The following is a 24,614-nucleotide window of genomic DNA, read 5'->3' on the forward strand; positions in this document are numbered from 1 at the left end:
GTGCTGGCCTCGTTGCATGCGTGTGCACATATGAACATACATGAACATATGTGGGAGTGTATCCGTCTGCATGTGGCCTGGTTTGAGTGTGTGTGTGTGTGTGTGTGTGTGTGTGTGTGTGTGTGTGCGTGTGTGTGAATATATGATGAGCAGTCGAGTCAGTGTGTCCCTGATGGGCTGGGGGGGCTCCTGACACCCCCAGGCAGGCAAGGCCAGCTGGCAGCTGCCTGCTCCAGGGACCCAGGTCTGCAGACCTGACGAGGCTCTTGCAGACCCGGAGTCATGAAGACCCGGGGTCCTGAAGACCCGGAGTCCTGCAGACCCGGGGTCCTGAAGACCCGGAGTCCTGCAGACCTGGAGTTCTGCAGACCCGGGGTCCTGCAGACCCGGAGTTCTGCAGACCCGGAGTTCTGCAGACCCGGGGTCCTGAAGACCCGGAGTCCTGCAGACCTGGAGTTCTGCAGACCCGGGGTCCTGCAGACCCGGAGTTCTGCAGACCCGGAGTTCTGCAGACCCGGGGTCCTGAAGACCCGGGGTCCTGCAGACCCGGAGTCCTGAAGACCCGGGGTCCTGAAGACCCGGAGTCCTGCAGACCCGGGGTCCTGAAGACCCGGAGTCCTGCAGACCTGGAGTTCTGCAGACCCGGGGTCCTGAAGACCTGGAGTCCTGCAGACCCGGGGTCCTGAAGACCCGGAGTCCTGCAGACCTGGAGTTCTGCAGACCCGGGGTCCTGAAGACCTGGAGTCCTGAAGACCCGGGGTCCTGCAGACCCGGAGTCCTGCAGACCCGGGGTCCTGAAGACCCGGAGTCCTGCAGACCCGGGGTCCTGAAAACCCGGAGTCCTGAAGACCCGGAGTCCTGCAGACCTCGAGTTCTGCAGACCCGGGGTCCTGAAGACCTGGAGTCCTGCAGACCTGGAGTTCTGCAGACCCGGGGTCCTGCAGACCCGGAGTTCTGCAGACCCGGAGTTCTGCAGACCCGGGGTCCTGAAGACCCGGAGTCCTGCAGACCTGGAGTTCTGCAGACCCGGGGTCCTGCAGACCCGGAGTTCTGCAGACCCGGAGTTCTGCAGACCCGGGGTCCTGAAGACCCGGGGTCCTGCAGACCCGGAGTCCTGAAGACCCGGGGTCCTGAAGACCCGGAGTCCTGCAGACCCGGGGTCCTGAAGACCCGGAGTCCTGCAGACCTGGAGTTCTGCAGACCCGGGGTCCTGAAGACCTGGAGTCCTGCAGACCCGGGGTCCTGAAGACCCGGAGTCCTGCAGACCTGGAGTTCTGCAGACCCGGGGTCCTGAAGACCTGGAGTCCTGAAGACCCGGGGTCCTGCAGACCCGGAGTCCTGCAGACCCGGGGTCCTGAAGACCCGGAGTCCTGCAGACCCGGGGTCCTGAAAACCCGGAGTCCTGAAGACCCGGAGTCCTGCAGACCTCGAGTTCTGCAGACCCGGGGTCCTGAAGACCTGGAGTCCTGAAGACCCGGAGTTCTGCAGACCCGGAGTCCTGCAGACCCGGGGTCCTGAAGACCCGGAGTCCTGCAGACCCGGGGTCCTGAAAACCCGGGGTCCTGCAGACCCGGAGTCCTGCAGACCTGGAGTTCTGCAGACCCGGGGTCCTGAAGACCCGGAGTCCTGCAGACCCGGAGTCCTGAAGACCTGGAGTCCTGAAGACCCGGAGTCCTGAAAACCAGGGTCCTGCAGACCCGGAGTCCTGCAGACCCGGAGTCCTGCAGACCCCTAGTCCTGCAGACCCGGGGTCCTGAAGACCCGGAGTCCTGAAGACCCGGAGTTCTGCAGACCTGGGGTCCTGAAGACCCGGAGTTCTGCAGACCCGGAGTCCTGAAGACACGGAGTTCTGCAGACCCGGGGTCCTGAAGACCCGGAGTCCTGAAGACCCGGAGTTCTGCAGACCCGGGGTCCTGAAGACCCGGGGTCCTGCAGACCCGGAGTCCTGAAGACCCGGGGTCCTGAAGACCCGGAGTCCTGAAGACCCGGAGTTCTGCAGACCCGGGGTCCTGCAGACCCGGAGTCCTGAAGACCCGGGGTCCTGAAGACCCGGGGTCCTGCAGACCCGGAGTTCTGCAGACCCGGAGTCCTGCAGACCTGGAGTCCTGCAGACCCGGGGTCCTGAAGACCCGGAGTCCTGAAGACCCGGGGTCCTGAAGACCCGGAGTCCTGAAGACCCGGAGTCCTGAAGACCCGGGGTCCTGAAGACCCGGAGTCCTGAAGACCCGGAGTCCTGAAGACCCGGGGTCCTGAAGACCCGGGGTCATGCAGACCCGGAGTTCTGCAGACCCGGAGTCCTGCAGACCTGGAGTCCTGCAGACCCGGGGTCCTGAAGACCCGGAGTCCTGAAGACCCGGGGTCCTGAAGACCCGGAGTCCTGAAGACCCGGGGTCCTGCAGACCCGGAGTCCTGAAGACCCGGAGTCCTGCACACCCGGGGTCCTGAAAACCCGGAGTCCTGCAGACCTGGAGTCCTGAAGACCCGGGGTCCTGCAGACCCGGAGTCCTGAAGACCCGGAGTCCTGCACACCCGGGGTCCTGAAGACCCGGAGTCCTGCAGACCTGGAGTCCTGAAGACCCGGGGTCCTGAAGACCCGGAGTCCTGCAGACCTGGAGTTCTGCAGACCCGGAGTTCTGCAGACCCGGAGTCCTGCAGACCCGGGGTCCTGAAGACCCGGAGTCCTGCAGACCCGGGGTCCTGAAAACCCGGGGTCCTGCAGACCCGGAGTCCTGAAGACCTGGAGTCCTGCACACCCGGGGTCCTGAAAACCCGGGGTCCTGAAGACCCGGAGTCCTGCAGACCTGGAGTCCTGAAGACCCGGGGTCCTGCAGACCCGGAGTCCTGCACACCCGGAGTCCTGCACACCCGGGGTCCTGAAGACCCGGAGTCCTGCAGACCCGGGGTCCTGAAGACCTGGAGTCCTGCAGATCCTGCACACCCGGGGTCCTGCAGACCCGGGGTCCTGAAGACCCGGGGTCCTGCAGACCTGGAGTCCTGAAGACCCGGGGTCCTGCAGACCTGGAGTTCTGCAGACCCGGGGTCCTGAAGACCTGGAGTCCTGAAGACCCGGAGTTCTGCAGACCCGGAGTCCTGCAGACCCGGGGTCCTGAAGACCCGGAGTCCTGCAGACCCGGGGTCCTGAAAACCCGGGGTCCTGCAGACCCGGAGTCCTGAAGACCTGGAGTCCTGAAGACCCGGAGTCCTGAAAACCAGGGTCCTGCAGACCCGGAGTCCTGCAGACCCCTGGTCCTGCAGACCCGGGGTCCTGAAGACCTGGAGTCCTGCAGACCCCTGGTCCTGCAGACCCGGGGTCCTGAAGACCTGGAGTCCTGAAGACCTGGAGTCCTGCAGACCCGGAGTCCTGCAGACCCGGGGTCCTGCAGACCCGGAGTCCTGCAGACTTGGAGTCCTGCAGACCCGGGGTCCTGAAGACCCTGAGTCCTGAAGACCCGGGGTCCTGCAGACCCGGAGTTCTGCAGACCCGGGGTCCTGAAGACCCGGAGTCCTGCAGACCCGGGGTCCTGCAGACCTGGAGTCCTGCAGACCTGGAGTCCTGAAGACCCGGGGTCCTGAAGACCCGGAGTCCTGAAGACCTGGAGTCCTGCAGACCTGGAGTCCTGCAGACCTGGAGTCCTGAAGACCCGGGGTCCTGAAGACCCGGAGTCCTGAAGACCCGGGGTCCTGCAGACCCGGAGTCCTGAAGACCCGGGGTCCTGAAGACCAGGAGTCCTGTAGACCTGGAGTCCTGAAGACCCGGGGTCCTGCAGACCCGGGGTCCTGAAGACCTGGAGTCCTGAAGACCTGGAGTCCTGCAGACCCGGAGTCCTGCAGACCCCTGGTCCTGAAGACCTGGAGTCCTGAAGACCTGGAGTCCTGCAGACCCCTGGTCCTGAAGACCCGGAGTCCTGCAGACCCGGGGTCCTGCAGACCCGGAGTCCTGCAGACCTGGAGTCCTGAAGACCCGAGGTCCTGAAGACCCGGAGTCCTGAAGACCCGGGGTCCTGCAGACCCGGAGTCCTGCAGACCCGGGGTCCTGCAGACCCGGGGTCCTGCAGACCCGGAGTCCTGCAGACCTGGAGTCCTGCAGACCCGGAGTCCTGAAGACCCGGGGTCCTGAAGACCCGGAGTCCTGCAGACCTGGAGTCCTGCAGACCTGGAGTCCTGCAGACCCGGAGTCCTGCAGACCTGGAGTCCTGCAGACCTGGAGTCCTGCAGACCCGGAGTCCTGAAGACCCGGGGTCCTGAAGACCCGGAGTCCTGAAGACCTGGAGTCCTGAAGACCCGGAGTTCTGCAGACCCGGAGTCCTGCAGACCCGGGGTCCTGCAGACCTGGAGTCCTGCAGACCCCTGGTCCTGCAGACCCGGGGTCCTGAAGACCTGGAGTCCTGAAGACCTGGAGTCCTGCAGACCCGGAGTCCTGCAGACCCGGAGTCCTGCAGACTTGGAGTCCTGCAGACCCGGAGTCCTGAAGACCCGGAGTCCTGCAGACCCGGGGTCCTGAAGACCTGGAGTCCTGCAGACCCCTGGTCCTGCAGACCCAGGGTCCTGAAGACCTGGAGTCCTGAAGACCTGGAGTCCTGCAGACCCGGAGTCCTGCAGACCCGGGGTCCTGCAGACCCGGAGTCCTGCAGACTTGGAGTCCTGCAGACCCGGGGTCCTGAAGACCTGGGGTCCTGAAGACCCGGAGTCCTGCAGACCCGGGGTCCTGAAAACCCGGGGTCCTGCAGACCCGGAGTCCTGAAGACCTGGAGTCCTGAAGACCCGGAGTCCTGAAAACCCGGGGTCCTGCAGACCCGGAGTCCTGCAGACCCGGAGTCCTGCAGACCCGGGGTCCTGAAGACCTGGAGTCCTGCAGACCCGGAGTCCTGCAGACCTGGAGTCCTGCAGACCCGGGGTCCTGAAGACCTGGAGTCCTGAAGACCTGGAGTCCTGCAGACCCGGAGTCCTGCAGACCCCTGGTCCTGAAGACCTGGAGTCCTGAAGACCTGGAGTCCTGCAGACCCCTGGTCCTGAAGACCCGGAGTCCTGCAGACCCGGGGTCCTGCAGACCCGGAGTCCTGCAGACCTGGAGTCCTGAAGACCCGGGGTCCTGAAGACCCGGAGTCCTGAAGACCCGGGGTCCTGCAGACCCCTGGTCCTGCAGACCCGGGGTCCTGCAGACCCGGAGTCCTGAAGACCCGGAGTTCTGAAGACCCGGAGTTCTGCAGACCCGGGGTCCTGAAGACCCGGAGTCCTGAAGACCCGGAGTCCTGAAGACCCGGAGTTCTGAAGACCCGGAGTTCTGCAGACCCGGGGTCCTGAAGACCCGGAGTCCTGAAGACCCGGAGTCCTGAAGACCCGGAGTTCTGCAGACCCGGGGTCCTGCAGACCCGGAGTCCTGAAGACCCGGAGTTCTGAAGACCCGGAGTTCTGCAGACCCGGGGTCCTGCAGACCCGGGGTCCTGCAGACCCGGAGTCCTGAAGACCCGGAGTCCTGAAGACCCGGAGTTCTGCAGACCCGGGGTCCTGAAGACCCGGGGTCCTGCAGACCCGGAGTCCTGAAGACCCGGGGTCCTGAAGACCCGGAGTCCTGAAGACCCGGAGTTCTGCAGACCCGGAGTCCTGAAGACCCGGAGTTCTGCAGACCCGGGGTCCTGAAGACCCGGGGTCCTGCAGACCCGGAGTCCTGAAGACCCGGGGTCCTGCAGACCCGGAGTCCTGAAGACCCGGAGTCCTGAAGACCCGGAGTTCTGCAGACCCGGGGTCCTGAAGACCCGGGGTCCTGCAGACCCGGAGTCCTGAAGACCCGGGGTCCTGAAGACCCGGAGTCCTGAAGACCCGGGGTCCTGCAGACCCGGAGTCCTGAAGACCCGGGGTCCTGAAGACCCGGGGTCCTGCAGACCCGGAGTTCTGCAGACCCGGAGTCCTGCAGACCTGGAGTCCTGCAGACCCGGGGTCCTGAAGACCCGGAGTCCTGAAGACCCGGGGTCCTGAAGACCCGGAGTCCTGAAGACCCGGAGTCCTGAAGACCCGGGGTCCTGAAGACCCGGAGTCCTGAAGACCCGGGGTCCTGAAGACCCGGAGTCCTGAAGACCCGGAGTCCTGCAGACCTGGAGTCCTGCAGACCCGGAGTCCTGCAGACCCGGAGTCCTGAAGACCCGGAGTCCTGCAGACCCGGGGTCCTGAAAACCCGGGGTCCTGAAGACCCGGAGTCCTGCAGACCTGGAGTTCTGCAGACCCGGAGTTCTGCAGACCCGGAGTCCTGCAGACCCGGGGTCCTGAAGACCCGGAGTCCTGCAGACCCGGGGTCCTGAAAACCCGGGGTCCTGCGGACCCGGAGTCCTGAAGACCTGGAGTCCTGCACACCCGGGGTCCTGAAGACCCGGAGTCCTGCAGACCCGGGGTCCTGAAGACCCGGAGTCCTGCAGACCCGGAGTCCTGCACACCCGGGGTCCTGAAGACCCGGAGTTCTGCAGACCCGGAGTCCTGCAGACCCGGGGTCCTGAAGACCCGGGGTCCTGCAGACCTGGAGTCCTGAAGACCCGGGGTCCTGCAGACCCGGAGTCCTGAAGACCTGGAGTCCTGAAGACCCGGGGTCCTGCAGACCTGGAGTTCTGAAGACCCGGAGTTCTGCAGACCCGGAGTCCTGCAGACCCGGGGTCCTGAAGACCCGGAGTCCTGCAGACCCGGGGTCCTGAAAACCCGGGGTCCTGCAGACCCGGAGTCCTGAAGACCTGGAGTCCTGAAGACCCGGAGTCCTGAAAACCAGGGTCCTGCAGACCCGGAGTCCTGCAGACCCCTGGTCCTGCAGACCCGGGGTCCTGAAGACCTGGAGTCCTGCAGACCCCTGGTCCTGCAGACCCGGGGTCCTGAAGACCTTGAGTCCTGAAGACCTGGAGTCCTGCAGACCCGGAGTCCTGCAGACCCGGGGTCCTGCAGACCCGGAGTCCTGCAGACTTGGAGTCCTGCAGACCCGGGGTCCTGAAGACCCTGAGTCCTGAAGACCCGGGGTCCTGCAGACCCGGAGTTCTGCAGACCCGGGGTCCTGAAGACCCGGAGTCCTGCAGACCCGGGGTCCTGCAGACCCGGGGTCCTGAAGACCTGGAGTCCTGCAGACCCCTGGTCCTGCAGACCCGGGGTCCTGCAGACCTGGAGTCCTGCAGACCTGGAGTCCTGAAGACCCGGGGTCCTGAAGACCCGGAGTCCTGAAGACCTGGAGTCCTGCAGACCTGGAGTCCTGCAGACCTGGAGTCCTGAAGACCCGGGGTCCTGAAGACCCGGAGTCCTGAAGACCCGGGGTCCTGAAGACCCGGAGTCCTGTAGACCTGGAGTCCTGAAGACCCGGGGTCCTGCAGACCCGGGGTCCTGAAGACCTGGAGTCCTGAAGACCCGGAGTTCTGCAGACCCGGAGTCCTGAAGACCCGGGGTCCTGCAGACCCGGGGTCCTGAAGACCCGGGGTCCTGCAGACCCGGAGTCCTGCAGACCTGGGGTCCTGAAGACCCGGAGTCCTGCAGACCCGGGGTCCTGAAGACCCGGAGTCCTGAAGACCCGGGGTCCTGCAGACCCGGAGTCCTGAAGACCCGGGGTCCTGCAGACCCGGAGTCCTGCAGACCTGGGGTCCTGAAGACCCGGAGTCCTGCAGACCCGGGGTCCTGAAAACCCGGGGTCCTGCAGACCCGGAGTCCTGAAGACCTGGAGTCCTGAAGACCCGGAGTCCTGAAAACCCGGGGTCCTGAAGACCCGGGGTCCTGAAGACCTGGAGTCCTGCAGACCTGGAGTTCTGCAGACCCGGGGTCCTGAAGACCTGGAGTCCTGCAGACCCGGAGTCCTGCAGACCCGGGGTCCTGAAGACCTGGAGTCCTGCAGACCCGGAGTCCTGCAGACCTGGAGTCCTGCAGACCCGGGGTCCTGAAGACCTGGAGTCCTGAAGACCTGGAGTCCTGCAGACCCGGAGTCCTGCAGACCCCTGGTCCTGAAGACCTGGAGTCCTGAAGACCTGGAGTCCTGCAGACCCCTGGTCCTGAAGACCCGGAGTCCTGCAGACCCGGGGTCCTGCAGACCCGGAGTCCTGCAGACCCGGGGTCCTGCAGACCCGGGGTCCTGCAGACCCGGAGTCCTGCAGACCCGGAGTCCTGCAGACCTGGAGTCCTGAAGACCCGGGGTCCTGAAGACCCGGAGTCCTGAAGACCCGGGGTCCTGAAGACCCGGAGTCCTGCAGACCCGGGGTCCTGCAGACCCGGAGTCCTGCAGACCTGGAGTCCTGCAGACCCGGAGTCCTGCAGACCCGGGGTCCTGAAGACCCGGAGTCCTGCAGACCTGGAGTCCTGCAGACCTGGAGTCCTGCAGACCCGGAGTCCTGAAGACCTGGAGTCCTGCAGACCCGGAGTCCTGAAGACCCGGAGTCCTGAAGACCCGGGGTCCTGAAGACCCGGGGTCCTGAAGACCCGGAGTCCTGAAGACCTTGAGTCCTGCAGACCTGGAGTCCTGCAGACCTGGAGTCCTGCAGACCCGGGGTCCTGAAGACCCGGAGTCCTGCAGACCTGGAGTCCTGCAGACCTGGAGTCCTGCAGACCCGGGGTCCTGCAGACCTGGAGTCTGTGAATGAGCAGAGGACCCCGGCGGTCGGGGTTTGAACACATCATCTACCACTAACAGGTGAGGCTATGTGGGTTAAATGTGGGTAAAACATGTAAATAAGCTCTGAAACCCGAAGCAACCAGTGGACTCTGAGTCCAGCGGTGCATGACGGATGGGCTCCTCGTTGGTAGAAGAGGACAAACACGGTGCCATGTAATCACTACGAGCTGGAGAGCGCTCAACGAGAGGCCCTACCTGTGTGAGGTGTGATAGCCTGAGTACATAAACGCAGCGTAAAGAGCTTTCAGCCAAACACACTTCAGCCGCCGTGGCGTCGCACGCTGGAAAATGAATAAAATGATCCAGCGCTTCACGGTGGAAGTATGCTAATTTCAGCTCCTAAAACAGAACTGTGAGATATAAAGCTAGTTATTAAAAGTAAATGAGCTCTCTCTCTCCCTGCTGCTGTGCAGCAAAGCGAGCTGCAGAAGACCAGTTCGTCTGAGCAGAGACGAACCAGAAGAGCTCCAACAGCAACCTCGTCTGAACAAATCCGTCTCCACAGTCAGAAACACAATAAGCTGCTGTTTGAAGGCTCTTGAATTGCCACTGGGAGAGACTGTGCTGTCTCTGCTTTATGATGCACAAATAGGTTCTGGTGACGCAGAGCTGCTAGAATAACTTCTGCAGAAACAAAGATGTCGGCTCCGCTTGCGTCTGTGGGATTGCTTCTGCGGAAAGACGCCGTAGATGCTAACGCTCAACGTTTCCTGGCTCTGGTCATGTTTTGCTTTCATTCTTACATTATTTGAAGTTATGGCAGGAAAATGTCTGGATTTTTACAGAACAGGAGGCACCAGGTTAGCTTTGTGTCAGCTGCTGCCGTTCATCTCGCCGCTCCAATGTGTCTGTTGGACCCAAACACAGCTATCTTTTGGCAACAGAAGAAGAAAAGTTGCTAAAATTCCAGGATTTGCAGCTTCTGACAGTTTCTGAACAAAATGCAGGACGCCTGTAAATGTTCGCTACCTCGCTAGCAAACAGACAGCTTTGGAAGACTTAGTTTCATAATAATTACATGCATCTAGTTTCTGACTGAGAGAAGCTGCACGACACGTGCACTTTTATCCAGGGTGCACGTTTCAGACAGGACAAACAGGAAACTTTAAATGTGTTTAACCGTGGTGGACTAACAGACAGGTGGACAGACGGACAGCGGCTCTGCTGTCTGACCAGTGTGGAGTAAAGGATGTCATGATGGAAACCCGTTGGTTTGGCGGCCTGCTTCATCCGTTCAGTCTGACGGCGTCTCCGATGCGTCCGCATCACGGCGGCAGAGAAACCGGATCAACAGACGAGTCAGAGATCTCCAGCTGCTTCATGGGAGGCATGAACTCCCACAACACGACACGCGTGTCACATCCAAACAGAAGGGACCACTTCACCCTGGTGACGTGAACATTCAGCAGAATCCCAAACTAACTGGACCAAACCAGACAGAAAGCAAACTTCCTGTGCAGGAAGTTGCTGCAGAAAGACGCAGTGTGACTCGCTGCGAGGAGCAGAAAACGCCGCTGGACTGTTGCAGTAAGGTTTAGTACGCCGTGCAACTGGCTGCGTCTTATAAAAACACACGGAAGGCGTGTTAATGAGCCACGGAGCTGCTCAACGCTCAACTGCGTGGTGCAACATAATGATGTGATTAGGACTTCCTGTGAACCTCCGGACTGGACGACACGACTTGGCCCAACCTTCTGCAGGTTGCTCGGCGTCACCGTGCAGCCAGGCTGCCGCTTCCCGCCCTCAGCGTCTCATCATCACGTTATAATGAGTTCCTGCTAAATGTCAGCGAGGACGAACCGTCCAATCAGATCTCTCTCACTGAAACAGGAATAAATGTTTTTGTTCTCTTCCTTCAGAAACGTTTATAGTTTCCAGAAATATTGTGGCTTCTTTGTAATCCTCCGAGCAGATCCGTCGACGTGTCGGGAAGCAAAGATCTCATTTCCAGATGCAAGCAGCGTGGCATGGAAACTGGAAGTAGCGTTAGCATCAACTTATTATCCGCATTTCCACACAGCTCTGCAGAAAGATTCTGTATTTTCCATGTCATCAGAGAAAACACATTTATTTCTGCTCAATTATTGAATCTTTTTCATGCTCCACCATGTGAGGGACATAATTATACGCTGCAGCTCCATCACCTGGTCTTTGCAGACTCCACCAGAGTGGAACATTAGCTCAATCAATGTCAATTATTTCCCAGTCTCCATTATTGCAGCGCCAGGAGTGGGCAGAATTTTAATCCCCACTTCGCGGTCGCTTCGGCTTTTTGTCACGATTAGAAACATGAGTAACATTAAGCCCAACGGCACTCAAAAAACAATGATGATGGGTTTGTGTGCAGCAGCAGCGATGCCTGATCCGGGTGGCGACTCGGCCTGAATGCAGGGAGAAGAATCAGGAAGAAGCTTCTGGAAAACAGCAGCAAACAGCAAAACAAGGTTTTAATTAGGTTTTAACTGTCACTAAAAACGAAGGTCTGAAACAGAAATCTGTCTTTATTTTGATGCTTTTCAGCTCGTCAGACAGAAGCAGTTTGAGTGGCAGCCATGACGGTTTCTCCAACCTGTTGATCGCTCTGAAAACGAGACCAATGCCTCAAGCTGCTGCAGGAAATGTGGACTGAATGCAAATGTGACGGCAAACAGGTGTCGCTTAATTCTACTCCGTATTTTCCAAATGAGAGAAACAGAAAACATGAATATGTGGTTCTGGAGGAGCCGACGCGACGGAGAGCAAGGTTCTCAGAGGAGCATCTGCACGGGAACGTCCTGCTTCACCGACTCTTTTTACTGCTGACCATTAGACTTCAGGTCACGCTGCGTTCACAAACAACCGGAAGAAGGAACTCCTCCTCGGGCTTCTCGCTTTCAGCAACTGATTCTCATCAGCAGGTAAACGCCAGATAATATTCCTGTAATTTCCCCAAAATATTTAGCTTGTCAGTGAATGCAGCACGATATCAGGACAGCAATAAAAACCGAAATATTTGTCAATAATAATAATAATAATAATAATAATAATAATAATAATAATAATAATAATAATAATAATAATAATAATAATGACCACTGTCTTTCTGCAGTACCAAGTTTTCAGAATCAAACCGGCTCATATTTGTCCGTGTCTCAGAAGCGTGATGGTCTGGTGTTTATTCGCCTTTCTTTAACCAATCAGAAGTCACCCTGATTAACCACCTGAGCGACAGTAAAACTCAGTAAAACTGCGTCTTACAGAAGCAGGAAGTCGGAACCCAAACCCTGAACTGTTGAATAAAATCTGAATAAACACAATAAAACAGCAGAAACACGGCTTTCCTCTGCAGCGCCGGTCCAGCTGCACCACTGCAGACCGGAGACCCGCCCAGTCCATCCCAGTCCATCCCAGTCCACCCAGTCCATCCCAGTCCACCCAGTCCATCCCAGTCCATCCCAGTCCGCCCAGTCTATCCCAGTCCATCCCAGTCCGCCCAGTCCATCCCAGTCAGTCTCAGTCCGCCCAGTCCATCCCAGTCCGCCCAGTCTATCCCAGTCCGCCCAGTCTATCCCAGTCCATCCCAGTCCACCCAGTCCATCCCAGTCCGCCCAGTCTATCCCAGTCCATCCCAGTCCGCCCAGTCCACCCAGTCCATCCCAGTCCGCCCAGTCTATCCCAGTCCATCCCAGTCCGCCCAGTCCATCCCAGTCAGTCTCAGTCCGCCCAGTCCATCCCAGTCCGCCCAGTCTATCCCAGTCCATCCCAGTCCGCCCAGTCCATCCCAGTCAGTCTCAGTCCGCCCAGTCCATCCCAGTCCACCCAGTCCATCCCAGTCCGCCCAGTCTATCCCAGTCCATCCCAGTCCGCCCAGTCCATCCCAGTCCACCCAGTCAGTCTCAGTCCATCCCAGTCCACCCAGTCCATCCCAGTCCGCCCAGTCCATCCCAGTCAGTCTCAGTCCGCCCAGTCCATCCCAGTCCGCCCAGTCTATCCCAGTCCGCCCAGTCTATCCCAGTCCGCCCAGTCTATCCCAGTCCGCCCAGTCCATCCCAGTCCACCCAGTCAGTCTCAGTCCATCCCAGTCAGTCTCAGTCCGCCCAGTCCATCCCAGTCCGCCCCAGTCCGCCCAGTCTATCCCAGTCCGCCCAGTCAGTCTCAGTCCATCCCAGTCCACCCAGTCAGTCTCAGTCCATCCCAGTCAGTCTCAGTCCGCCCAGTCCATCCCAGTCCGCCCCAGTCCGCCCAGTCTATCCCAGTCCGCCCAGTCAGTCTCAGTCCATCCCAGTCCACCCAGTCAGTCTCAGTCCATCCCAGTCCACCCAGTCAGTCTCAGTCCATCCCAGTCCACCCAGTCCATCCCAGTCCGCCCAGTCTATCCCAGTCCATCCCAGTCCGCCCAGTCCATCCCAGTCAGTCTCAGTCCGCCCAGTCTATCCCAGTCCATCCCAGTCCGCCCAGTCCACCCAGTCCATCCCAGTCCGCCCAGTCTATCCCAGTCCATCCCAGTCCGCCCAGTCTATCCCAGTCCATCCCAGTCCGCCCAGTCCATCCCAGTCCACCCAGTCAGTCTCAGTCCGCCCAGTCCACCCAGTCAGTCTCAGTCCACCCAGTCCATCCCAGTCCACCCAGTCCATCCCAGTCCGCCCAGTCCATCCCAGTCCGCCCAGTCCACCCAGTCCGTCCCAGTCCGTCCCAGTCTGTCCCAGTCTGTCCCAGTCCACCCAGTCCGTCCCAGTCCGTCCCAGTCTGTCCCAGTCCACCCAGTCCGCCCAGTCTGTCCCAGTCCACCCAGTCCGTCCCAGTCTGTCCCAGTCCACCCAGTCCGTCCCAGTCCACCCAGTCCACCCAGTCTGTCCCAGTCCACCCAGTCTGTCCCAGTCCGTCCCAGTCCACCCAGTCCGTCCCAGTCTGTCCCAGTCCACCCAGTCTGTCCCAGTCCGCCCAGTCCACCCAGTCCGTCCCAGTCCACCCAGTCCACCCAGTCTGTCCCAGTCCACCCAGTCTGTCCCAGTCCGCCCAGTCCACCCAGTCCGTCCCAGTCCACCCAGTCCACCCAGTCCGCCCAGTCCACCCAGTCCGTCCCAGTCCGCCCAGTCCGTCCCAGTCTGTCCCAGTCCACCCAGTCCGCCCAGTCCACCCAGTCCGTCCCAGTCCACCCAGTCCGTCCCAGTCCGTCCCAGTCCGCCCAGTCCACCCAGTCCGTCCCAGTCCACCCAGTCCGCCCAGTCCACCTAGTCCGTCCCAGTCCACCCAGTCCGTCCCAGTCCGTCCCAGTCCGCCCAGTCCACCCAGTCTGTCCCAGTCCGTCCCAGTCCACCCAGTCTGTCCCAGTCTGTCCCAGTCCGTCCCAGTCCACCCAGTCCGCCCCAGTCCACCAAGTCCACCCAGTCCGCCCCAGTCCACCCAGTCCGTCCCAGTCCACCCAGTCCGCCCAGTCCGTCCCAGTCCGCCCAGTCCGTCCCAGTCTGTCCCAGTCCACCCAGTCCGTCCCAGTCCGTCCCAGTCCACCCAGTCCGCCCAGTCCGTCCCAGTCTGTCCCAGTCCACCCAGTCCGTCCCAGTCTGTCCCAGTCCGTCCCAGTCCACCCAGTCCGCCCCAGTCCACCAAGTCCACCCAGTCCGCCCCAGTCCACCCAGTCCACCCAGTCCGTCCCAGTCTGTCCCAGTCCGTCCCAGTCCACCCAGTCCGCCCAGTCCGTCCCAGTCTGTCCCAGTCCGTCCCAGTCCACCCAGTCCGCCCCAGTCCACCAAGTCCACCCAGTCCGCCCCAGTCCACCCAGTCCGCCCCAGTCCACCCAGTCCGTCCCAGTCCACCCAGTCCGTCCCAGTCCGTCCCAGTCCACCCAGTCTGTCCCAGTCCACCCAGTCTGTCCCAGTCCACCCAGTCCGTCCCAGTCCGTCCCAGTCTGTCCCAGTCCACCCAGTCCGTCCCAGTCCACCCAGTCCGTCCCAGTCCACCCAGTCCGTCCCAGTCTGTCCCAGTCCACCCAGTCCGTCCCAGTCTGTCCCAGTCCACCCAGTCCGTCCCAGTCCACCCAGTCCGTCCCAGTCTGTCCCAGTCCACCCAGTCCGTCCCAGTCCACCCAGTCCGTCCCAGTCCACCCAGTCTGTCCCAGTCCACCCAGTCCGTCCCAGTCCGTCCCAGTCTGTCCCAGTCCACCCAGTCTGTCCCAGTCCACCCAGTCCGTCCCAGTCCACCCAGTCCGTCCCAGTCCACCCAGTCCACCCAGTCCGTCCCAGTCTGTCCCAGTCCACCCAGTCCACCCAGTCCACCCAGTCCGTCCCAGTCCGTCCCGGTCCACCCAGTCCGTCCCAGTCCACCCAGTCCACCCAGTCCGTCCCAGTCCGTCCCGGTCCACCCAGTCCGTCCCAGTCCACCCAGTCCACCCAGTCCACCCAGTCCGTCCCAGTCCGTCCCGGTCCACCCAGTCCGTCCCAGTCCACCCAGTCCACCCAGTCCGTCCCAGTCCGTCCCAGTCCACCCAGTCCGTCCCAGTCTGTCCCAGTCCACCCAGTCCGTCCCAGTCTGTCCCAGTCCACCCAGTCCGTCCCAGTCCACCCAGTCCGTCCCAGTCCACCCAGTCCACCCAGTCCGTCCCAGTCCGTCCCGGTCCACCCAGTCCGTCCCAGTCCACCCAGTCCACCCAGTCCACCCAGTCCGTCCCAGTCCACCCAGTCTGTCCCAGTCCACCCAGTCCGTCCCAGTCCACCCAGTCCACCCAGTCCACCCAGTCCGCCCAGTCCGTCCCAGCAGCTGCTGGCTCCAGGCAGAGCCTGAGGAAAGCTGCGTGACCCGCTTCCCGTCCTCCGTCCGGCGTGTTTGCAGACGTGGAAAAGCGAGCTACTTTAAGCGTCCTCCGCAGCGTTCTCCTGGCTTTACCTTCATGAGCGGCAGAGGATGGAGATGTCCAGCGAGGGCCAGTTTCACGGTGGTCTCCCAGATGTGCGCGTCGTGGAGCCCCCGAGCTGTAACCATGAACTGGACTGGTTCCGACAGGTTGGCCACCTCCTGCTCTGCGTACAGCGACCCGTCGGGCCTCACGCTGAAGTTGGGGTCGCTGCTGACGAAGCCCACCTCTCTGCTGCGCTGACAGTCCTCGAACTTCACTGCAGAGACAGACAGGAGGCGCAGCATTAGAAAGCAGCAGTGAGGTGTTGACACATCTGGCAGGTTGAAGATTAACCGCGCGTCCATCAAGGCACATCTAGAAACATCTCCTCCCTTCTGCTGTCACGTCAGTTCCTGCTTCAACGTCTCTGCAGAACAAACTGCTTCCAGCTGCAGAACCACACGGAGGAGCCCCACGTGAAAACAGGCTTTCCTGCAGGGACAGCATGAAGAGCTGGGCTCAACGCCCCCCCCTCCGCACCCCCCCTGTAGTAATTTAGTGTTTGGTATTTCTGTTGCTGATTCTAATGAAGACTCACTGCATCGTTTTCATTTGGATCCCAGCATGACGCAATGACATCAAGGCTCCTGATGACTGATGGGGGGGGGGGGGGGTTATCACACACACTGCCAGAAACCCCCCCCCCCCCCCCCCCCCCCCCCCCCTCCGTCTCACTCTGCCCCCAAGAAACGGGATGCATGTGCTGTGATGGTATCTGACAAACTCTGGCTGCTGATAAGGAGACAAATTGATTTGATAAATCAGCCCGGGAACAGATCATCGGTTCGGAGCTGCGGCGGTGTGAAGAATTCTGCACAGCAAGCTTTTTATCAAGTCATCTATTTCATTTATCGCCAAGCTTCCTGTCAAAAGCAGCTCCCAAACAACAGGCTAATAAAGCATGAGATCTCCTCAGCTGCTGCAGCTCAGCATCTCCCAAATGAGGCTGCTTGTTTTCAGGCTCTGAGTAATTGCAGGCGTAATGGGGACGGATGGTAAACACACTTCTGACGACGTGCACATCTGTCCATGTTAGCAAACGCATTTTTATTAAAAACAAAAGGAGAACACAGCAGCACGTCCACGTGAGCGACCCGCTTGGCCTGATCTTATTGATGTATTTTGGAGCTCATCTGCGGAGGGGGGGTTAACATCAGGTTGAGACAACATGACAACAGATGAACCGTGTGGAAATGACTCCAATGAGCTGGAAGCGAGCGGGATAATCATCGTCTCTCTGCTGGCTGAAGGACATGAGCGCTGCCTGCGTCTGGTAAAGCACCTCCTCAGCAGGTGAAAACATTCATCTGGATGTTAATACCATGATAAAAGCATGGGGGGGGGGGGGGGGGGGTCTGCTGTGCTGCCAGCTGACACGTGGACACTCTGTGGTCTCTGACGCATCCATGTTGGGAAACGTTTACTGCTGAGTCTGAACGAACACGGCCAGCTCGCCGTTTCCTCATCGCCTGCTGATGTTTCACCGCTTGTGGGCGGTGACCTCAGCTCTCCTGTGGACGTGTCCATAAACGTTTTTTTCATTAAAAATCCCGGATCTGATCTGCCACGCTGTTGGACAGAAAGCAGCAGAAACGAGACAATGTAAGGAGCAGGGAGGGAGGAGATTGTGGGATAAGAGCAGAAGACGGAGGGCGGCAGATACGGTGGCAGCCGGCGAAAATGGAGACATTTAACAAAGTAAATGAAATGAACTCCAACAGGAACAATTTTCCTCCCAGATTTGGTTTTGTTCCAGGCTGCAGTGAAGACCATCGCTGCTGATAAGTGTGCTGTTGCTGTTATTGTTCTTCTGTGCATGTAATCTGTTCTGTCACATTGCGCTTGGCAAAGCTGCAGCATCAATTTGCTCCAAAAAAAGGAAAAAAGTTCAACTTGAAATGAATAAATGAAGACAAGCTTCAGGCTGTTTTTCAGCTGACGACGCTGAAGGTCAGAAACATCAAAATCTTCATCCAGTTTAACAGAAGAAAAGAATTTTTTTTAACAGGAGCTTAAACTGTTTGAACTTCATCACCTGCTTAGTAAAATGAGAATAAAGATCAGTTTCTTTATAGATAAATTTAGTTATAAAAACATCAGATGATGGACAGACGGACGGATACGCAGACAGAGGGATACTCAGACAGACGGATACTCAGACAGACGGATACGCAGACAGACGGATACTCAGACAGACGGATACTCAGACAGACGGATACGCAGACAGACGGATACGCAGACAGACGGATACTCAGACAGACGGATACTCAGACAGACGGATACGCAGACAGAGGGATACTCAGACAGACGGATACTCAGACAGACGGATACTCAGACAGACGGATACGCAGACAGACGGATACTCAGACAGACGGATACTCAGACAGACGGATACTCAGACAGACGGATACGCAGACAGAGGGATACTCAGACAGACGGATACTCAGACAGACGGATACGCAGACAGACGGATACTCAGACAGACGGATACTCAGACAGACGGATACGCAGACGGACGGATACGCAGACAGACGGATACGCAGACAGACGGATACGCAGACGGACGGATACTCAGACAGACGGATACGCAGACAGACGGATACGCAGACAGACGGATACGCAGATAGACAGATACGCAGACAGAGGGATACTCAGACAGACGGATACGCAGACAGACGGATACGCAGACGGACGGATACTCAGACAGACGGATACGCAGACAGACGGATACTCAGACAGACGGATACGCAGACAGACGGATACTCAGACAGACGGATACGCAGACAGACGGATACTCAGACAGACGGATACGCAGACAGACGGATACTCAGACGGACGGATATTCAGACAGACGGATACGCAGACAGACGGATACGCAGACAGACGGATACGCAGACAGACGGATACTCAGACAGACGGATACGCAGACAGACGGATACGCAGACAGACGGATACGCAGACGGACGGATACGCAGACAGACGGATACGCAGACAGACGGATACGCAGACGGACGGATACTCAGACAGACGGATACTCAGACAGACGGATACTCAGACAGACGGATACGCAGACAGACGGATACGCAGACGGACGGATACTCAGACAGACGGATACGCAGAAAGACAGATATGCAGACAGACGGATACGCAGACGGACGGATACTCAGATTGACAGATACGCAGACAGACGGATATGCAGACGGACGGATACTCAGACGGACGGATACTCAGACAGACGGATACGCAGACAGACGGATACTCAGACAGACGGATACTCAGACAGACAGATACGCAGATAGACAGATACGCAGACAGACGGATACGCAGACGGACGGATACTCAGACGGACGGATACTCAGACAGACGGATACTCAGACAGACAGATACGCAGATAGACAGATACGCAGACAGACGGATACGCAGACAGACGGATACGCAGACAGACGGATACGCAGACAGACGGATACTCAGACAGACGGATACGCAGACAGACGGATACGCAGACGGACGGATACTCAGACGGACGGATACTCAGACAGACGGATACGCAGATAGACAGATACGCAGACAGACGGATACGCAGACAGACGGATACGCAGACGGACGGATACGCAGACAGACAGATACGCAGACAGACAGATACGCAGACAGACAGATACGCAGACAGACAGATACGCAGACGGACGGATACGCAGACAGACAGATACGCAGACGGACGGATACGCAGACAGACAGATACGCAGACAGACGGATACGCAGACAGACAGATACGCAGACAGACGGATACGCAGACGGACGGATACTCAGATGGACGGATACGCAGACAGACGGAAACGCAGACAGACAGATACGCAGACAGACGGATACGCAGACAGACAGATACGCAGACGGACGGATACGCAGATAGACAGATACGTAGACAGACGGATACGCAGACGGACGGATACGCAGACAGACGGATACGCAGACAGACGGATACGCAGACGGACGGATACGCAGACAGACAGATACGCAGACAGACAGATACGCAGACGGACGGATACGCAGACAGACGGATACGCAGACAGACGGATACGCAGACGGACGGATACGCAGACGGACGGATACGCAGACGGACGGATACGCAGACAGACGGATACTCAGACAGACGGATACTCAGACGGACAGATACGCAGACAGACGGATACTCAGACGGACGGATACGCAGACAGACGGATACGCAGACAGACGGATACTCAGACGGACGGATACGCAGACAGACGGATACGCAGACAGACGGATACGCAGACAGACGGATACGCAGACAGACGGATACGCAGACAGACGGATACTCAGACGGACGGATACGCAGACAGACGGATACGCAGACAGACGGATACTCAGACGGACGGATACGCAGACAGACGGATACGCAGACAGACGGATACTCAGACGGACGGATACGCAGACAGACGGATACGCAGACAGACGGATACGCAGACAGACGGATACGCAGACAGACAGATACGCAGACAGACGGATACGCAGACAGACAGATACGCAGACAGACGGATACGCAGACAGACGGATACGCAGACAGACGGATACGCAGACAGACGGATACTCAGACAGACGGATACTCAGACAGACGGATACGCAGACAGACAGATACGCAGACAGACAGATACGCAGACAGACGGATACGCAGACAGACAGATACGCAGACAGACGGATACGCAGACAGACGGATACGCAGACGGACGGATACGCAGACGGACAGATACGCAGACGGACGGATACTCAGACAGACGGATACTCAGACGGACAGATACGCAGACAGACGGATACTCAGACGGACGGATACGCAGACAGACGGATACGCAGACAGACGGATACTCAGACGGACGGATACGCAGACAGACGGATACGCAGACAGACGGATACGCAGACAGACGGATACGCAGACAGACGGATACGCAGACAGACGGATACTCAGACGGACGGATACGCAGACAGACGGATACGCAGACAGACGGATACTCAGACGGACGGATACGCAGACAGACGGATACGCAGACAGACGGATACTCAGACGGACGGATACGCAGACAGACGGATACGCAGACAGACGGATACGCAGACAGACGGATACGCAGACAGACGGATACTCAGACGGACGGATACGCAGACAGACGGATACGCAGACAGACGGATACTCAGACAGACGGATACGCAGATGGACGGATACGCAGACGGACAGATACGCAGACAGACGGATACTCAGACAGACGGATACGCAGACAGACGGATACGCAGACAGACGGATACTCAGACGGACGGATACGCAGACAGACGGATACGCAGACAGACGGATACTCAGACAGACGGATACGCAGATGGACGGATACGCAGACGGACAGATACGCAGACAGACGGATACTCAGACAGACGGATACGCAGACGGACAGATACGCAGACAGACGGATACTCAGACGGACGGATACGCAGACAGACGGATACGCAGACAGACGGATACTCAGACAGACGGATACGCAGATGGACGGATACGCAGACGGACAGATACGCAGACAGACGGATACTCAGACAGACGGATACGCAGATGGACGGATACGCAGACAGACGGATACGCAGACAGACGGATACGCAGACAGACGGATACTCAGACAGACAGATACGCAGACAGACGGATACGCAGACAGACAGATACGCAGACGGACAGATACGCAGACGGACGGATACTCAGACAGACGGATACGCAGACAGACGGATACTCAGACGGACGGATACGCAGACAGACGGATACTCAGACAGACGGATACGCAGACAGACGGATACGCAGACAGACGGATACGCAGACAGACGGATACTCAGACGGACGGATACTCAGACAGACGGATACTCAGACAGACGGATACGCAGATGGACGGATACTCAGACAGACGGATACGCAGATGTACGGATACTCAGACAGACAGATACGCAGACAGACAGATACGCAGACGGACGGATACTCAGACAGACGGATACGCAGATGGACGGATACTCAGACAGACGGATACTCAGACGGACGGATACTCAGACAGACGGATACTCAGACAGACGGATACGCAGATGGACGGATACTCAGACAGACGGATACGCAGATGGACGGATACTCAGACAGACGGATACGCAGATGTACGGATACGCAGACAGACAGATACTCAGACAGACAGATACGCAGACGGACAGATACGCAGATGGACGGATACTCAGACAGACAGATACGCAGACAGACAGATACGCAGACGGACAGATACGCAGATGGACGGATACTCAGACAGACAGATACGCAGACGGACAGATACGCAGATGGACGGATACGCAGACAGACAGATACGCAGACGGACAGATACGCAGATGGACGGATACTCAGACAGACAGATACTCAGACAGACAGATACGCAGACAGACAGATACTCAGACAGACAGATACGCAGACGGACAGATACGCAGATGGACGGATACTCAGACAGACAGATACTCAGACAGACAGATACGTAGACAGACAGATACTCAGACAGACAGATACGCAGACAGACAGATACGCAGATGGACGGATACTCAGACAGACAGATACGCAGACAGACAGATACGCAGACGGACGGATACTCAGACAGACGGATACGCAGACAGACGGAATCCTAATAAGAATGGTGAAAAGCCAGAAAGATGACATATTTCTAAATGCAGATTTTGGTTTCAGAAGCGTCTCTGCCGCCGTCTTCCGCTGGAAATCTGACATCACGTGTCTCATGACGTCTCTGCTTATTGGACATTAGCACACGTGCACGTAGGTTCCTGGAGAGTGCGCACATGCAGATGAAAATTCTGTTTTATGACATCTTCACAGTGATGCTTCCTCCTTTTGTCTTTCTGTGTGTGACTGTGTGTGTGACTGTGTGTGTGTGTGTGCTCCAGCTTTCCATGCTACACACAGAGACCACGTCAGAAAAAGTCTGAATGAAAACTGTGTTTGTGCGTTTTGTCATGAGATTGATCGAGTATTTTATTTGCTGTATTTCTGCAGCTCTTCCTGCAGCGCCTGGTGTTCCAGCCAGACTGTGGTTCCCGCCTCATCTCCACTGAAAACTGCTGACTTGTCAGCTGATACAGCGAGCTGCACCATAACTACTTATCCTGGTGACAGAATGTGATTCCTGCGACTCGCTGTGGGAATCATGAATTCATCGCAGTGACACAAATCTGGAGCGACTTCCCACCAAACTAACAAAGTCCCACCGGTCGACATCTTGTCATTTGTGTCCTGACAGATGCTCGTTAGGAGGATACAGCTGCTGTTTGAATGCTGTAATGAAACATCAGCAATGCTGTTGCTCTTAGAAATGTGTTGTTTACACTTTATTTTCATGTTTGTGCAGGAAACTGTCTTCTTTGAGCTGATGTTGAGCTCTCCCCTCCACCTGCATCTCAGTTAGCATGAGGCCATGTTTTCTGGCTTTTTTACTGCCCGTGTCAATGAGACTGATCTTATCGGATTAAAGGTGGGTCCTGGGGCGAGATCATGAAAGTGTGTGTACACACCGAACCAAGAGCGTGCACATGCATTCTTTTCACAGGGTTTATGCACCACATCCTGCACATCGTTCTCTTATAAATCCAATCATCTTGAAACTGCACAAACACACACAAACACACACACACACACAAACACACACAAACACACACACACACACACACACACACACACACACACACACACACACACACACACCTCGTTTCCACTCCCGTTTGCAACAGCAAGAGAAAAACATGTTTTTGCAACACAAGTAAAGACACATGATAATGGCGGCAACAAGAGGTGAAAAACAAAACAGCAGATAAAAGCCTTGTTTATAGAGCCTTGCACTGACAAATGTACAGATAGAGGGCTGATTTGTATTAGAGAACCTTGCGCAAGGAAATGTGAATGACTTCAACACGTTGTCTTTTAAAACCTTATTAGCAAAATCTGGACCTTTCTGCAGAAATGGGATGCAAGGCTGCAGTTATTTTGTAACAAGAGCACGATCTTTTACAACCTGCAGCATCACATGAAACGTAGGTGTTATTATAAGCAGTTATGGATGCACTGCATGCAGTAATCACCAGTTATATGTAAAGTCTGGTCACCACTGGTCCACTACAGGAGGACCGACTCCAAGACAGGATTCTTGGTAGGGAATCAGAAGAACTGATTCCTGCCTAACAGTCAAACCTTCAACAGACTTCAACTAGTCAAGCAAAGATGGGGATCATACCACTAGATAGACAGATAGATACTTTATTAATGCAGAAGGAAATTGTGAACACCAGCTGCTCACGCACTCATAAAAGTAACTTACATCCACGGTGTACAGGTCGAATAAAACACGCAGACTAAAATCAATAAATAAATATTGTAAAACATAATAAGTGAAATCAAAACCAAGTGATAATAATAGACAACATAATGATCATATTCATCGTCATCAGTCTGCTCATAACGTACTACAACCTTCAAAGCTTCCTTATCTTGTTCGTCCGTCTGGCAGTCAAGTGTCCACTCCACCTCTGCCTATGTAGGAAACGAGGTGCTTCTGAGAAAACAGGAAGCGTAGTGGTCCAGGTAAGGTCCAGCAGGGTTTAAACTACTGCTGTTACAAATAACTGAGACATTAGGAAATTTATCATGGTGTTCAGACTTTGGTCCTTATCTACCTGATTTACTTGGTGTGGTTCTGCATGCAGCTGAAAGTTTTTTAAGGAAAAAATGGACCAAATTAAAGCTTTTATGAATAAAAACTGTTTACAGACAATCAAAGCACTCATTAAAGCTACTTCAGACTCAAGAGAAGCTCTAAGTGAATCTAAATGAAGAAAAATTTGGGACCAAAAAGAGTCAAATCTTTTGAGTGGAAATAAAAGAGCTGCATCTTTGAAAAGAGCCGAACTTCCCATCACTGCGGTCCACAGCAGGGACCCCAACCCTGGTCCTCCAGGACCGGTATCCTGCAGGTGTTCCACCTGTTCCTGCTGGAACACACCGTACTCAGACTCAGACAAGCTCTGCACACACCTGCTAAATACACACTGATGGGAATCAGGTGT

The 24,614-nt window shown here is 57.2% G+C and overlaps 1 protein-coding gene across 1 annotated transcript in view; it reads right to left on the reverse strand.

The window, feature by feature from the left end:
• The window catches only part of LOC306757213 (cadherin-4-like), a gene marked incomplete at both ends in the record, with an annotated part of 260,899 nt that overhangs the window by 23,178 nt on the left and 213,107 nt on the right, over positions 1–24,614 (reverse strand). Inside the window, one exon of the mRNA XM_079242178.1 lies at positions 15,476–15,702. Coding sequence (XP_079098304.1) covers positions 15,476–15,702 — 227 coding nt within the window. The remainder of the gene's footprint in view (positions 1–15,475; positions 15,703–24,614) is intronic.

This window comes from Telmatherina bonti, assembly GCF_933228915.1.
Source record: "Telmatherina bonti genome assembly, chromosome: 6".
In the NCBI taxonomy this organism is placed as follows: Eukaryota; Metazoa; Chordata; class Actinopteri; order Atheriniformes; family Telmatherinidae; genus Telmatherina; species Telmatherina bonti.